The sequence below is a fragment of the Adiantum capillus-veneris genome, chromosome 6, assembly GCF_014529385.1.
Source record: "Adiantum capillus-veneris isolate H3 chromosome 6, ASM1452938v2, whole genome shotgun sequence".
Classification (NCBI taxonomy): domain Eukaryota; kingdom Viridiplantae; phylum Streptophyta; class Polypodiopsida; order Polypodiales; family Pteridaceae; genus Adiantum; species Adiantum capillus-veneris.
In genome coordinates, this window is record NC_140936.1 from 3,391,526 (window position 1) to 3,406,342 (window position 14,817).

Below are 14,817 nucleotides of genomic sequence, written 5' to 3' on the forward strand. Positions count from 1 at the left end.
GCTGCTCTGATGCCGAGAGAGCTCATCGAAATCACTTTGGTCGCCATATTTGGAGACTCGAACTCGACCTGGTCCCGAGGATCTGGACATCTGTAATCTTGCCCACATCGGAGAGAAGACGGCCTGCAGTAAATCCAGAACTTCGCCCCGACTGGGCCGAGTGCCAATGATTTTACAGATAACCGAAGTGGCCTGCAGGCGCTCCACTTTGGCCATCAAGCTTGCTTGCTCTTCTGGCGAAAGAGCAAGTCGAAGGGTCGGCTCCGCGGTGTCGGGCGAGGGGGCTTCTGTGGAGTCCCTCTAAGGTGGAGCAGAGGCCGCCATTCTGTGTTTGCTACTGAAAAGATAGGGGCATTGGTGTCGAGGCGTATACCAGCAAGCTGAAAAAACAGCCTACAGGCAGGCAAAAGGCGAAAAGAGAATAGGAGCCGGGGGGGTGAGTCGGAGGGCTGAGGCCAAGGGGCGGGCAGGTGCAGCGATGGCGAAAAGGCGCGAGGGCAGGCAAATGAGGGGGGGGTGGGCAGGGGCAGCGAGCGCGAGCAGGGGGGGGGTGGGCGGGCTGGGGCAGCACAGGTGTGCGGGAGCAGGAACAGGGGCAGTGGGCAGCGCGCAGGGGGTGGAGCAGGGCCTCGCGAGCTACAGGGGGGGAGAGGATGTGATGGCGGGGGGGTGAGCGCTAGCAGCAGTCAGCTCGTCCACATGTGCTTGTTCAAAAGAACTTACCTTGGGGGTCACATGGGTTTAGACTTCTTTTGTTCTTCTTGGTTCAGTTTCTCTTGTCCTCTCGGCCATTTCTCTTCTAATTGGGCACACCACGTCATCACTTTGTGACAAAACCGTATTTTCACTTTGGACCTATGCTTTTTCTACTCCATCAAGGGGTGCAACATTTTAGAAGCTTTTACATTCCCAAAAAGGAGAAAATGGGGTTCCCCATGCATTTTGAAGTAATTATGCATAAACTCAACTGAAACAGTCTAATAGTTATGCCGTGTTTCCTTCTATTCGTTTTTTCAACTTTGTCCTTGGCAGGAGTGTCTACTTGGCTCCATCCTTCACATTTCCACCATGCTCATCAAGTTTTTGGTCAAACCTTTTGGAATCAATTGTAATAGTACATAATAATGTACAGAAAGAAGCCACTACAGCTGGAAAATACTGACTGTGTTGAATTATCTCACCAGAAATTAAAAACACACCAAATGTTGCCCATTTAGATAAGCCAAACTTGGATGCTTGCTGACCCAAACTTGGAAACAACAATCCAAACACAACTGCGGAGATAAGAACTGCACAAAGCCAAACAATGTTGTTATAGGTTAAAAAGCAGTAGAATTTCAAATGGCACAGTGGAAATGGCAACGAAAAGCTGAAACATCACTTTAAATTTGTTACTGCACAGAAATAAAAGTGTGAAAACACACACACACACACTAACTAGCTAACTAAATGCATCTTCATCTGGACGGCCTGTGTATCTAATGACTACCGTCAAATTTTTGTGTGTGTGTGTGTGAAAACACACACACACACACTAACTAGCTAACTAAATGCATCTTCATCTGGACGGCCTGTGTATCTAATGACTACCGTCAAATTTTAGTCCCAAGCAGCATCTTCATTGATATGACATGTAGCATCACAGATGTATTGCAAATATTGTTAAAACCTGCCAATGAAGATCCTCACTAGAATAATCAGCTATTAGAGTATTCATCCCTTACACAACTGATTGGGTCCAGAATTCACTCTTCCAATCCACCACCTTTGGCATTTGTGTATTCCCAGATTCATGCTTATTATCGTTGGCAAACATGAAGGTTCTGTTCAGACTTAATTAAGGCCACGGTTCATCAACCAGGCGGGAATACTTCTCATAGTGAGAAAAATTTCAGGTCGTTTAAAACCCAAATAGAAGCCCATCAAAGAGGTATTTCTTGGTGTGACCTTTGCAGCAGAAAACAAAATGTAATCAAGCTTTAAGTGACATCATGTGTAAATAATAATTTATCTGCAAACTTAAAAGTTTCACAAAGAAAGGATCCTTGAGGGAGCAAAGCTTTACTACAAAATTTACAAATGTGGACACCTACTTGAGGGCAGGAAATTGGCATTAAGAAAATGATTCCCCAAATGCAACACTGTTGACAAAGCTTCCACAAATGATCTGCCTTCCTTGCTGTCATTTCCCTACAATTCATCATAAAAAGAAATAGATAGTGTAAAGAACTAGTGTCCCTGTAGAGCTTGATAGTGTATAAACAAGAACTCTAGAGTTTAATCCGAAGGAGCACTCACTGCTGCTGTCTCGCCCCCACCCCTGCGTTGCCTCGTGCTGCCCCCCTCACTCCAGCCCCCCTCGCGCTGCCCCCTCGCTTCAGCCCCCCTCCTTGCACCCTCGCCCAAGGCCCGCCCCTGCGGGCCTGCACTGCTCCCTCGCCCCAGCCCCCCTTGCGCTGCCCCTCCTGCTGGCTGCCATTCTGCCCCACTTGCTGCCTTCCTGCCTGCTCGCTGCCAACCCCCACCCCCCCCGATGGCTTGGGTTTCTGCTGACGCCTCGGCTGTGATGACTTGACCTTCACCGTCGCAGCTCTCTCGGAAACCTCGTCGTTTGGTCCTCTTCATCCGCAACATTCACAGAAGTAAGACAGATGGAGGCTCATGCTCTGCCTCAAAGGGACTATCCCGAAGCCCCCTCGCCCGACCTGCAGAGCCCACCATCCGACTTGCTCTCTCGCCGACACAGCAAGCGAGCCTAGCTGCAGAGATGGAGCGCCTCCAAGCAACCTCTGTCATCTGCAAGATCATTGGCACCCGACCTAGCAGAGGAGAGGTGCATGACCTCATCTAGGCCCACCTTTTAGCAGATGAAACAAACACAGGGAGTGGATCTCCCGGCTACATGGACCGCCTACAAACACACGTCGGACGAACCACCCGACCATAGCCACCATCCGGCAACTCCCCCATGCTGGGGCCAACGTCCAAGGACGTAGGCATACACCTATAAGACCGAGCGTCCAATACCACCCGGCCTCACCTCCTCGAGGTGACCTTGCGCACTCCTAGCCTCGCGGGCTAACCACTAGCACTCTGCCAATGGGAGTCGATAATTGCAAATAAGGCCTTGGCCTCCCTTTTATAATAATGACCGGCCACACTGGCCGAGGTCACACTACGTCCACCCGGACACTGGATGCCCATCCCAACGGCGTCAGCGCTAGATCCCCTCTCCTACGAGTAGGAAATAACATACTCCCCCCCTTAAGAACCATTGATGTCCTCATCAATGAAGTGGGGATACTGAGCTTTCAAAGCTCTAACTAGTTTCCAAGTAGCAAACCTTTCAGATTGACCCTTCCATTTAATTAAGTACTCGTCATAGGCCTTTTGGCGCAAATGACGGGTACGATGATCTAAAACTGCCTCTGGTTCTCGAGGAATATACTCAGTTTGCATACTTTGCCATAGATTTTCCTCGATAGGCAGAAGAACGTCGGCTTCGCCCAATTTTATTTTAAGGAGGCTAACATGAAACACTGGATGTACACTAACATCCGAAGGAAGAACCAGTTTATAGGCAACTTGGCCAATCTTCTTTGTGATCAAGGATGGACCACAATATCTAGCTGAAAGCTTATAATGCTTTCCCTTCGCATGGTCTTGGAATCCTTGGGTATCTTCAGATTGACCCATTGTCCCACCTCTAGAGTCCTGGGAGATCTCTTTTGATTAGCATGAGGTAGTGACTCGATCACGAGCCGTTCTTATACGATCCTTAGCCAATTCGAGTATTTCTTGCATGTAATACAGGAAATCACAAGCTTGGCGTTCCTTGACTTCTCTAAGCCAATAGCAATTGGGATTTAGGCTCAAATCCATACATCAGCATGAACAGCTAAATCCAGTAGCAGAATGTTTGCTACTATTGTAGGCAAACTCTAATTGTGGAAGATACCTTTCCCAATGAGACTGTCTGGTGAGAGACATAGGCTCTCAACATGTCCTCTAACATCTGATTCATCCTCTCAGTTTTGTCCGTCGGAATCAGGATGGTCAGAAGATGACATACTCACCTTCGTCTGAAGATAGCAAACACATCTCGCCAAAATCGGCCAGTGAACTTAGTATCTCGATCACTAACGATATCCTCTGGCAGACCATACAGCTTGTAAAGTTGGTCGACAAATAAAACCGCCAACTCATGGCTATTTACTGTCGACTTCGTTGGTATAACTTTCGCCATTTTCGTAAGTCTATTGACCACAACCCAAATGGCATCATTGCCCCGACTAGTATTTAGAAAACCAACGATGAAGTCCATGGAAATACTTTGCCACTTGGCATCTGGGATTTCCAATGGATATAGCAGGCCAGCTTTCTTAAGCCGCTCTGCCTTATTGACCTGACACTGAGCGCATCTCTTCACATAGCTCTCTATGTAAGAGCGCATCCTTGGCCAATAGAAATATCGCTTGACCAAAGCTAAAGTTTTGCAGATGCCTGGGTGCCTAGCGCTAGGAACATCGTGGCATTCTAACAAGAATCCTTTGTCGAACCTCATCGATTTTCGGCACGCAGACTTTTCCATTTCTGAACAATAGTCCACCTCTAATGGAATATTGTCGTTGTCTCTTCTCTCCGGCACGACTCACTTGGGTCTCTGGACCACCCAAGCCTGTACGCGAGTCATGCCCCGCTTCGACCTCGTTCCATATCTTGCCAAAATAGCTACCGGAATGACATAGCCCTCGGAGAGAGAGATAGAAATCCGTCGAGATTTCAGCCATAGACAAGGCGTTAATCTCAAGAATCATGTTGAGTGCATCGGCAACTCGATTGCTGGATCCTTTTCTATAATGGATCTCAAAGTCAAACTCTTGCATAAGCTCAACCCATCTAGCCTTCCGGCCTCTGAGATCACCTTGATCACAAACATAGCGCAAGGTGTGATGATTTGTCCATGCAACAAACGTAGAGCCATACAAGTAGTGCCGCCGTTTCCTCAAGGCGTGGACTACAGTGTAAAGCTCCTTCTCATACGTTGGATAACGCATCTCAGCGTCAAAAAGTTTCTTACTTTCAAACGCAACAGGACGTCCATCTTGGTATAATGCCGCACCAATGGCATAATCGCTAGCATCCATTTCAACTGTCACAAACTGGTGGTGTGGCTTCCCGGTATGCACACACACACCTTTCCTTTGGCTAGGATTGGCATGGTGGGCAGAAATGATGACATGGCTGAAATGGGGACCCTGCTAAAATTGCTAACTTGGCAATGTAGTACGAAAACCCGGATAAGTGCTGACGTGGCATGTACCGACTCCCGTGATTTGCGGCGGAAGTTCAGGGCTGATCGTACGGAAATCTCTACGCAAGCTTTTGGCCAGCTTTTGGCTATGCAAGAGAGACAGCTTTTACTTTTGAAGTTGCTTTATTTACTAAGGCATAAGAGAAAGAGAGAGAAAAAGCTTTTTGCTTTATTTTTAAGAGGTTTAACTTGAAGCTTTTGGGGACAGCTTTTGGGCTCTGCTTTTAGCATCCCTTTGTATTCTTTAAATAAGCAGGCAGGGCCTCATAACTCAGAGCATATGGACGCAGAGTCTGAGTGTGAGCGCCTGCCCGCACTCTTGTACTTTGAACACAGATTAATACAAAAAGAAATACCGAAAGGGGCCCCAGTCTTTGGGGCCAATATCTCTAGGCACGGACCTCCGCCGGGCCAGTGTCGAATCAATTGTGAACTGTGAACTGTTTGAAGTGATTATTTGTGGTGTCGTGGTAGATTCTTGACTTGGAGTGTCCAAGTCTGTTACAGTGGTATCAGAGCTCGGCCGATTTCTCTCCTACGGGAAATCCGATTCCCTTTTTTTCCGCGGCACCTATGGCTTCAAGCAAAGATCAGTCGACTCCCTCTGCATCCAAAGATGCGGGAAGGGATCACAACGAAGATTCAGGCAAGGAGTATGGCTCGCCTCCGCCTACTCAGGCGGAGTGTCAAGAGATAGAGCGTTGACAATTGATCGGCAATGCAACAAATGATGATGCTTCATTTTGCCAAGGACCCGAAATTGGCAAAATATATGAGCTAGACTTCTTTCAAGGAAGTGCACGCGCAGTGGCAGAAGACCACAAAACCACCTTGAAAACCCGCTCTCAAGAAACCTCCTACTCCCAAGAAGTATACAAAGAAAGAATTAGAAGAGGTGGTTGATGCACGAATTGCTAAGCTTTTTGACGCGCAGAACAACGACAAAAAGCAGAAGAAAGGCACTGACTTCCCGGGTTAATTGGGTCGTCAATCTACTTTTGAAAAGACAAGAAAGCAGAAGAAGCATGTTCGATTTGAAGGAATACCCAGTTCTTCTTCTTCTTCTTCTTCTTCTTCTTCTTCAAGTTCTTCTAGCTCATCTGACTCGAGCGAAGAACACAGAAAAGGCAAAAAGCGAAGCAAAAAGCAACGCTTTGGAAAGGGCAAGAAAAAGGCAAAGAAGTCTAAATCTCGCCCCGTGGTTGACAATTCTACAGAGGACTCGTCTAGTTCGGACTCTGATGACAACGGTTTTTATGCAAAGAAGAAAATATTTACAAAGCCAACCAGTATGACTTTCTGGAAGACAAAAGCAAGAAAATCTGAGAGTTTAAGGAGGTGGACAGTTAATTAAATTTGACACGTTTTCTGGTTATAGAGATGCTTCGAAGGCTTTGTCTTTTGTACAACAGTTTGACATTGCTTTCACGGGAGGGCATTACTCCGAGCAGTCTAAGATTCGAAGAGCTGCCTCTTACTTTAAGGATAATGCTCGAACTTGGTGGTCCACGCTTCTATTAAACAAGACTGCGCCAGTTAAATGGCTGCAATTCAAGAGGCTTTTTATTTCTTCTTTGCTAACTCAAGAGTATGAACACGATATACGAACTGCTTGGAACCATCTTTAGATGACCAAGAAGGATACAAAGGAAGCTTATTGCGAGAGATTCTGGAGCTCTTTTCTACCCGCCTCTTCATTTAAGAAGATCTAGTTCAAGGAACAGATTGAACGGTTTACCTTGGGTCTTCCTACAGAGATACGAGATCACTGCTTGGAACAAAAGTCAGCTTCCATTCAGGAGTTGATGAGTCATGCGAAACGGGGTTTTGCCATTCACTCTGGCAGTTTGACCTACCCCACAGATGAGATCATGACACAAAGAGCCGAACAAACTTCGACAAATGAAAGTAGAAAGAGAAAGAGCAACCCAGAAAAGAAAGTTGCACGACCCAAACTCACTCCTCAAGAGCGAGCTCGCTACATAAAGGAGGGGAAGTGCTTTGGATGCGGGGAAACTGGACATATCTCCGCGAAGTGCCCGAAAAAGGCACAGAAAGAACAGAACGACAAGCACTACGAAAGGCCTGAGAGTTCAAGAGCAACTAAGGAACATGGAAGAAAAGACAAGATGAGAACAGGACTGGTTCCAGATTGTGTGGGTACCAATCCCAGCACGATGGACGAGAGTACAGAACTTTGCCGAGCTTGGGGCAAAGTGAAAGACCAAGAATCCCTGATTTTTTTTTATGGAGGAGCCAAGGCCAACTTCATTTCACCGCAATTGGCAGCGCGGCTCGAGATCACTCCCGATCGGATGGGACCACTTGCAAAGGTAGTTCTAGCGGCACCCGGCCGGGACGTAGCCATTACACCTGTCATTGGAAAACTTCGGTTGCATTGTCAGGGGTATTTAGGGCATGAGGACTTTTACATAATTCCTTTGGAAGGTTGTGATGTTCTCTTAGGAATTCCTGGTACCACAAGAACAACATCGTGGTCGACTATCGGGCGAGGAAAGCGACATTGACCAAAGAGAAGGGCAGAACCATTGTACTTGATATTAAACTTAAGGGCGAGTCTATCTCTATTGTATCGGCTTCGGCCATTTCAAAGTTAATGAACTCCAGTCTGTTTGTTTACTCGATCTTTATGAAAGAGTTGAGTGATGAGGATAGGACAAATATGTCTGAACTTGATAAGGAACGCCAAGATTTTCTCCTCTCATGTCAATTGCTTCTCGGAGGGCCTGCCAGGCGAGTTACCACCCGCTCGTCCTGAAGATCATACCATTGATCTGATACCTGGAAGCACACCACCGAACCGGCCACCTTAACCTGTGAGCCGAGCCCAGAACGAAGAGATTATAAACCAAGTAAAAGACCTCTTGGAAAAGGGTCTTGTCCAGCCTAGTACTTCATCGTATTGCTCTCCAGTGTGGTTGGTTTTGAAGAAAGACGGATCTTGGAGAATGTGCATCGATTATAGAGCTCTCAACAAAATCACCATCAAGAACAGATTTCCGATTCCTAGAATTGATGATATACTTGACCGACTTCAGGGATCCTCATGCTTTAGCAGGATCGATTTGCAAAGTGGATATCATTAGATCCGGATCGCACAGGGAGACGTCTACAAGACGGTCTTTCAAATGAATTTTGGGTTATTTGAGTTTTTGGTGATGCCTTTTGGCCTAACCAATGCTCCTGCGACATTTAACCGGATGATGGACACGATTTTTCAAGAGTACAAGCTATTTGTTGGCACTTTCTTTGACGATATCATTGTTTTCTCCAAGGATGAGGCAGAACGTAGAGATCATCTGCTTCAAGTCTTTCAGGTATTACGAGATCACAAGTTAGTGATTAATGCGAAGAAAAGTGAATTTTTCCTACCAAAGATACACTTTTTGGGACACTTTGTGTCAGCATCAGGATTGCAGATGGATCCGGCCAAGATAGAGACTATCCGTGATTGGCCCGATTTGAAGAATGTCCGTGAAGTTAGAAGCTTCTTGAGATTGTGTTCGTACTACAGGCGGTTCATTCGAAAGTTTGCAAAGGTTGCTTCTCCTTTGCATATCTTGACACAAAAAGAAGTCCCTTGCTCGTGGGGACCCACAGAGGTGACTGCCTTTCAGACATTGAAAGAGAAATTGACTCGGAACCAATTTTGACTTTGCCGGACTTGCAGAAGTCATTTGAAGTAATGCTTGTGGTCGTAGTTTGGGTGCGGTCTTAATGCAAGAAGGCCATGTCATTGCTTACGAAAGCCGATTGTTCTCAAGGCCGGAATTGACAGCACAGATTTATGAGAAAGAGCCTTTGGCGGTTATCCATGCTCTTACTCAGTGGCGGCACTGCCTACTCGAAGCATATTTTACTGTCTTTATAGACCATCACAGTTTACGCTACTTCTTGTCACAGAAGGAGCTATCCAAAAAGCAAATGCAGTGGGCGAACATCTTGTCACAGTTTCACTCTCAGATTGTCCATGTTCAAGGACAGAAGAATTTGGTGGCAGATGATTTGTCTCGGAAGCCGTTGGTTCTGGCTATTTCCGTGATGCATCATAGGAGCTTCGAGGATATGGTCGACCAGTATGCCACATATACGGATTTTGCAGACGTTTTCACACGGATACGGGATGGGAAGACGGTAGCGGGATATTCCATTCGGGATGACTACTTGATGAGGAAAACCATGTTGTGCGTTACACAGCCGTTGAGGGAAAAGGTTATGACCGAATGCCACTGTCCGCCTTTTACAGGTCACCGCAGCATTGCTACCACCATGAAAGGGGTAGAGAGATCCTCCTTTTGGCCGAGACTCGAGAAGGATGTGGACGAGTTTGTGCGCAGTTGCTTGGTATGCCAGAAGGTCAAGTTTGACACGCATAAAGCACAGGGATTGTTACAACCTTTGCCCATACCCACCCGCCCCTGGGAAAGTATTGCAATGGATTTCATTTTTGATCTCCCGAGAACACAGAGTGGTCAGGATGGTATCTAGACTATCATTGACAGATTTAGCAAGCAGACTCATTTCATTCCAGTGAAGAAAACAGTCAAGCCGGATCACTTGGCGAGACAGTTTGTGGCCCAGATTTTCAGATTACATGGCATGCCAGAGACGATTGTCTCCGACAAGGACCCCAGATTCACAAGTTTGTTTTGGAAGGCAATTTGGGAGAACATTAGCACACGGTTGTAGTTCTCGTTATCTTTTCACCCGCAGACTGACGGGCAATCTGAGATTGCCAATTCAGTGGTTTTCGATTTATTGAACTCTTATATCTCGGATCAAAAGACAGACCTTCCCATCTCAGTCTGCTTCCCAGCCTGAGGAGACAGTGCCTTCCGCTCCTATCCAGGATTGCTAGTGTCACGTGACACATCCAACCCTATGTGTCCGTGGACAAGCTACAGAATGACCAGGGTTCAGTCAGTCACGTCAGTCTAGAATAGGAAGTGATCTGGCACTTTTGTGAGTCTGTTCGCAGACCGTGCATGACCAGTCACGTAGAGTAGATGCATATCCTCCGGTTGCACACAGCATGATCATTAGCATTACCATCAGAATCCATCAGGGGAATTTTCCAGTGCATTAAACCTATTTTCCCTATTTTTGACATTTTTCACTTATTTATTAAGTGACTTTTGTTGGGAACTAGGTAGGGCAATTTTGCTAAGATAATATAAAAGGAAACCAGAATTAGCACTTTCTGGCAGAAGAGGCAGCAGGAGCATTGCTCAACAGGCCAATTCTGAGCAAGAACAAGGACCCCCATCAGCCTGGCGTTTTTCCTCAAGCATTTCAGCGTTTCCTATTCAGCAAAGAATCCATCGCCACCAGACACCCAGTACCACTTGCAGATTCAGCCATTCAGCTTGGCGTTTTTCAGCCCTAAGACTTCAGCGATTTCAGCCATCAGAGCAGCGTTTTCTGGACCAGCATACCAACGTTTTGGTAAGCATTGGATCAGCGTTTTTCAGCAGTATCACAGCCAGCATACCAGCGTTTTTAGCACTGCAGATCAGCGTTTTTAGGGACAGCATTTCAGCGTTTTGTCGCAGCATGAACCAATGTTTTTGCAATAGCAAATCAGCTCCGTCAACTTCGCCCATTGCAGATTAGCCAAGCATTCAGTTTTCAGCCAGTCTCGTCATCGTCGGCACCACTGTCGGCCTCGACATAGCCCAGTTAGATTTGCGTCAGCATCTTGTACCAGATTGTGCAATCAATAGTAGACCATTCTCGCCATATAGAGTGGGGCCCTTGGAGGAGGGTTTGACAACTTCCTTGGTGCCGTATCTCTTCTCTCTATCTCTCAGTCTCAGCATCTTCACTCACAGTGTCCATTCACTTTGTTTGTGTCCATTGCACTCTCTCATTAAAGAACGGAAGGCTCTCCCTTCCCTAAGTAAAAAGGAACCTTGAGCACAGTTCGGAGCACTCATCTTGAGCAAAGTTCAACATTCACTTCCGCTGCACCTTACATTGGTATCAGAGCTTTGGCAGTGTTCTGTATCACTCAAGGAAAGGACCACAAGAACCACAGAATTATTTTTTTTTTTTCTTGTTGCAGTGGAACGTAAGCCAAGTTCTCTTGGGCGTGTTGATTCCTAATCGTGTTTTTGAAGAGTGACAGGAATCCCAAGAAAGGAGGGCTTGTCCAACCTCCCCTTGGGCCTCTTTTCACTCATTGAGAGCGGACAATGCACTTAGAAGCCAGCCAATCGACGTGAGGTGGGAAAAAGCAACCTTGGTGTAAGCGCAAGGCTACCAAGGGGTGCAACCCGCAGAAAAGAGCAGAACTCGGATGAAGAGAAGATCCTTCTCTTACACAGATTGCAGGCGAAAGAAGAACCGCAAGACCCTCAAGAACTGCAAGAACCTCAAGAACCCAAGAACCACAAGACCCCAAGTTCCTCGTGAACTTAAGAACCCAAGACTTCAATGGATGGTCATCACTCGAAGCGGAATGGATACTTCGCTTGGAGGTGATGAGCATGAGAGAGGCAAAGAAGAATTTTCCCCACCGGGAGGTTTTTCCGACCCTCCCCCTTCCCCATCTACGCCAAGGATTGCACTAACTCCTATGGAGGAGTTGAAGCAGTTGTTTATGGAAAGAAAGTTAGAACGCGAAGAAAGAAAAGCAGAAAGAAAGGCCTACGAAGAAAGAAGGGCAGCCATAGATCGTGAATACGACGCAAGAGTGGCAGCCATAGAGCGTGCACACACAAGCACGATTGGAAGCCAAAGAAAGACAAGCCAAATTTGATTGCAAGAACAAAGCAAGACAAGAAGAATTTGATTTCAAGAACAAAGCAAGAAAAGACAAGAGCGACCAACACATGAAAGGGTTCTTGCGACTCTTTTCAATTGGGCAAGCACCGTTTGAACAGAATCAGGAGAAGGAGATTCTCTCCGTCTCTTCTTTTCGAAAGCATGAAACATGATTTGCATGATTATGAGCATGATGATTTGAATGATAATGATGAGCATGATGATTTGCATGATAATGATAAGCATGATGATCAAGATGTGATTTCTCACAAGCATGATGATTTGCATGAAGAGGATGTGATCGTTCACAAGGATGATGTGTTAGTTGCTACTTTCTCTAGTGAAGCTAACCTCATTGTAGATTCGATCAATCACGAAGAACCGATCTTGGCTCTCGGGTCGAGGTCCAAAGAACCTTCACAAGAAGATTCGATCAATCACAAAGAACCGATCTTGGCTCTCGAGCCTAGGTCCAAAGAACCCCCACAGGAAGTATTATGTGTTCGCATGATTAGTCAGCACGCATTGTTCGAGTGTTTCATTCGTGATCGTTTCCTGTATTTTAGTCAGCGTCCTTATGTGATCCCTTTTCCTAGGCATGACATATTGTACATTGAGCACGTTTCATTCATGAATGCGCATGGATGTATGCGGATTTCTCATGAAAAGCTGAAAAGTATGCATTCAAGGAAGTCACTTTCCATGTCTCTTCCTTGGCACGACACAGTTGTAGAAAGAGCACAAGAAAGTTTGAGCACCAAGCATGGGCATTTCCATTGTGAATTGCCACAATTGATTGATTTACATGGAATGGGTATGTTCATGGTTTTGTGTTGGAAGTGGTTTCAGGAATTTTCAGCCTCGGAGATTCTTGAAGGTGGACCTACGTCCATAGAAGAAGTGGAAGCATTGAAGGAGACTCATATCCTTTTGTGTCGCTTTCGGTGCGGCCCAAAGAAGAAGGCATTGCAGACCTTTATGAAGTTCAAGTATCGCACGACCCACGCATCAGAGTGGGCCGTCGAAGAGTCCTTTCCAGGATTCGAGAAGTTGTTGGCGATCTCCCTCGACGCCATACAATTCAGTACCAGTACCTCACTTTGAAAAGGAGGGGATGTCACGTGACACATCCAACCCTATGTGTCCGTGGACAAGCTACAGCATGACCAGGGTTCAGTCAGTCAAGTCAATCTAGAATAGAAAGTGATCTGGCACTTTTGTGAGTCTGTTTGTAGACCGTGCATGACCAGTCACGTAGAGTAGATACATATCCTCCGGTTGCACACAGCATGATCATCAGCATTACCATCAGAATCCATCAGGGGAATTTTCCAGTGCATTAAACCTATTTTTCCTATTTTTGATATTTTTCACTTATTTATTAAGTGACTTTTATTGGGAACTAGGTAGGGCAATTTTGCTAAGATAATATAAAAGCAAACCAAAGTTAGCACTTTCTGGCAGAAGAGGCAACAGGAGCATTGCTCAACAGGCCAATTCTCAACAAGAACAAGGACCCCTATTAGCCTGGCGTTTTTCCTCAAGCATTTCAACGTTTCCTATTCAGCAAAGAACTCCATCGCCACCAGCCATCCAGTACCACTTGCAGATTCAACCATTCAGCTTGGCTTTTGTCGCTCCCCGCCCCCCCACTTCTCCATCTCCCACCAGCCCCACTGATTCCACATCTCCTTCCACTCCACCTCGCAGCCAACCCATGAGGTAGGACCTTCCTCGGCTGCTAGGAGATCTCTTGGCAGCGCTTTTGCCTCGAGTCGCTTGGCGAGAGAGGGATAGCCTTTCTTGCAAAACCCCCTTCTTGTGCAAACATCTCCCTTTGAAGCAGTTCCTCGTGGACTGACGAGCTTCGACATTCGTCGCAGGTGGGACTTCTTCGCATATGACTTCACACAGTTTCTCGGCGACCCTTCACCACACTTTGAGGCAGCTTGTTTCAGCGTTCATGTATTGTTCCTTGCAGCTAGAGGGATAAAGGCCTTGGACTCAACGGTTGGCTTCTCTTTTCCCTTATGTGGCAGGGACCAGTCTGAGTGGACTCTGGACTCAGTGATGGAGTGGTTGCAGGCACAGGCCCTCGAGTTCTCTCACCACATGAGAGACTTGAGGGTTACAGACCTGGTACAAACTTTGTGGCCGTTGGCCAAGTTCTCAATGACACCTCCGAACTCGGCGGGATGTAGACACATTGTGGTACACTTCTTTGCTGACACGCACAGCCCACCATGCTATGTATACATACATGAGGACTCTTGGACAGAGGAGGTTTCCCTGTGCGCGGCAAGCTCTTCTTTGGCCTAGGCTAGACATTCTTTGCAGTCACGCCTATCTCGGGGACGCGTAGATGCGGATTACTCCCCATCCAAGCTAGCCTCGAAGATAGCACAGCTAGCTGATGCTGCAGCATCAGTTCTTTCTTGTTCTCCATGAGGATTGTCTCGTGGAACGTGCAGGGATTAGGTGGGCCCCAGTTTCAGCGTCAGCGGGGTCGATTGCGTCAAGAGCTTCAACGATGCCTTGTGGGCGGAGAGATTGATCTTCTTATGCTGCAGGAGCATCATCTTTGTGTCGACAGAGTGACTGGGGCGTTCTTTGAGGCAATGGGCCCCGTCATGTGCACACCAGTGTCAACAAGTTGAGGAGACCTGACGGGTCAATTGCTTCAGAGCCAGAGGATATGCGTGCAGTTGCTACTTACT

General features: G+C 46.8%; 1 protein-coding gene across 7 annotated transcripts in view; it reads right to left on the reverse strand.

The window, feature by feature from the left end:
- The window catches only part of LOC147455074 (Sodium Bile acid symporter family), a 205,134-nt gene that overhangs the window by 154,241 nt on the left and 36,076 nt on the right, over positions 1 to 14,817 (reverse strand). For all 7 annotated transcript variants that reach the window (XR_015188310.1, XR_015188309.1, XR_015188311.1 and 4 more), the window contains exons 2-3: positions 2,094 to 2,190; positions 1,182 to 1,289 (exon numbers count right to left, since the gene is read on the reverse strand). Coding sequence is in view for 3 of the 7 variants with exons in the window: in XM_086513921.1 (XP_086370047.1) it covers positions 1,182 to 1,289; positions 2,094 to 2,190 (205 nt within the window). In the remaining 4 variants the exon portion in view is untranslated. The remainder of the gene's footprint in view (positions 1 to 1,181; positions 1,290 to 2,093; positions 2,191 to 14,817) is intronic.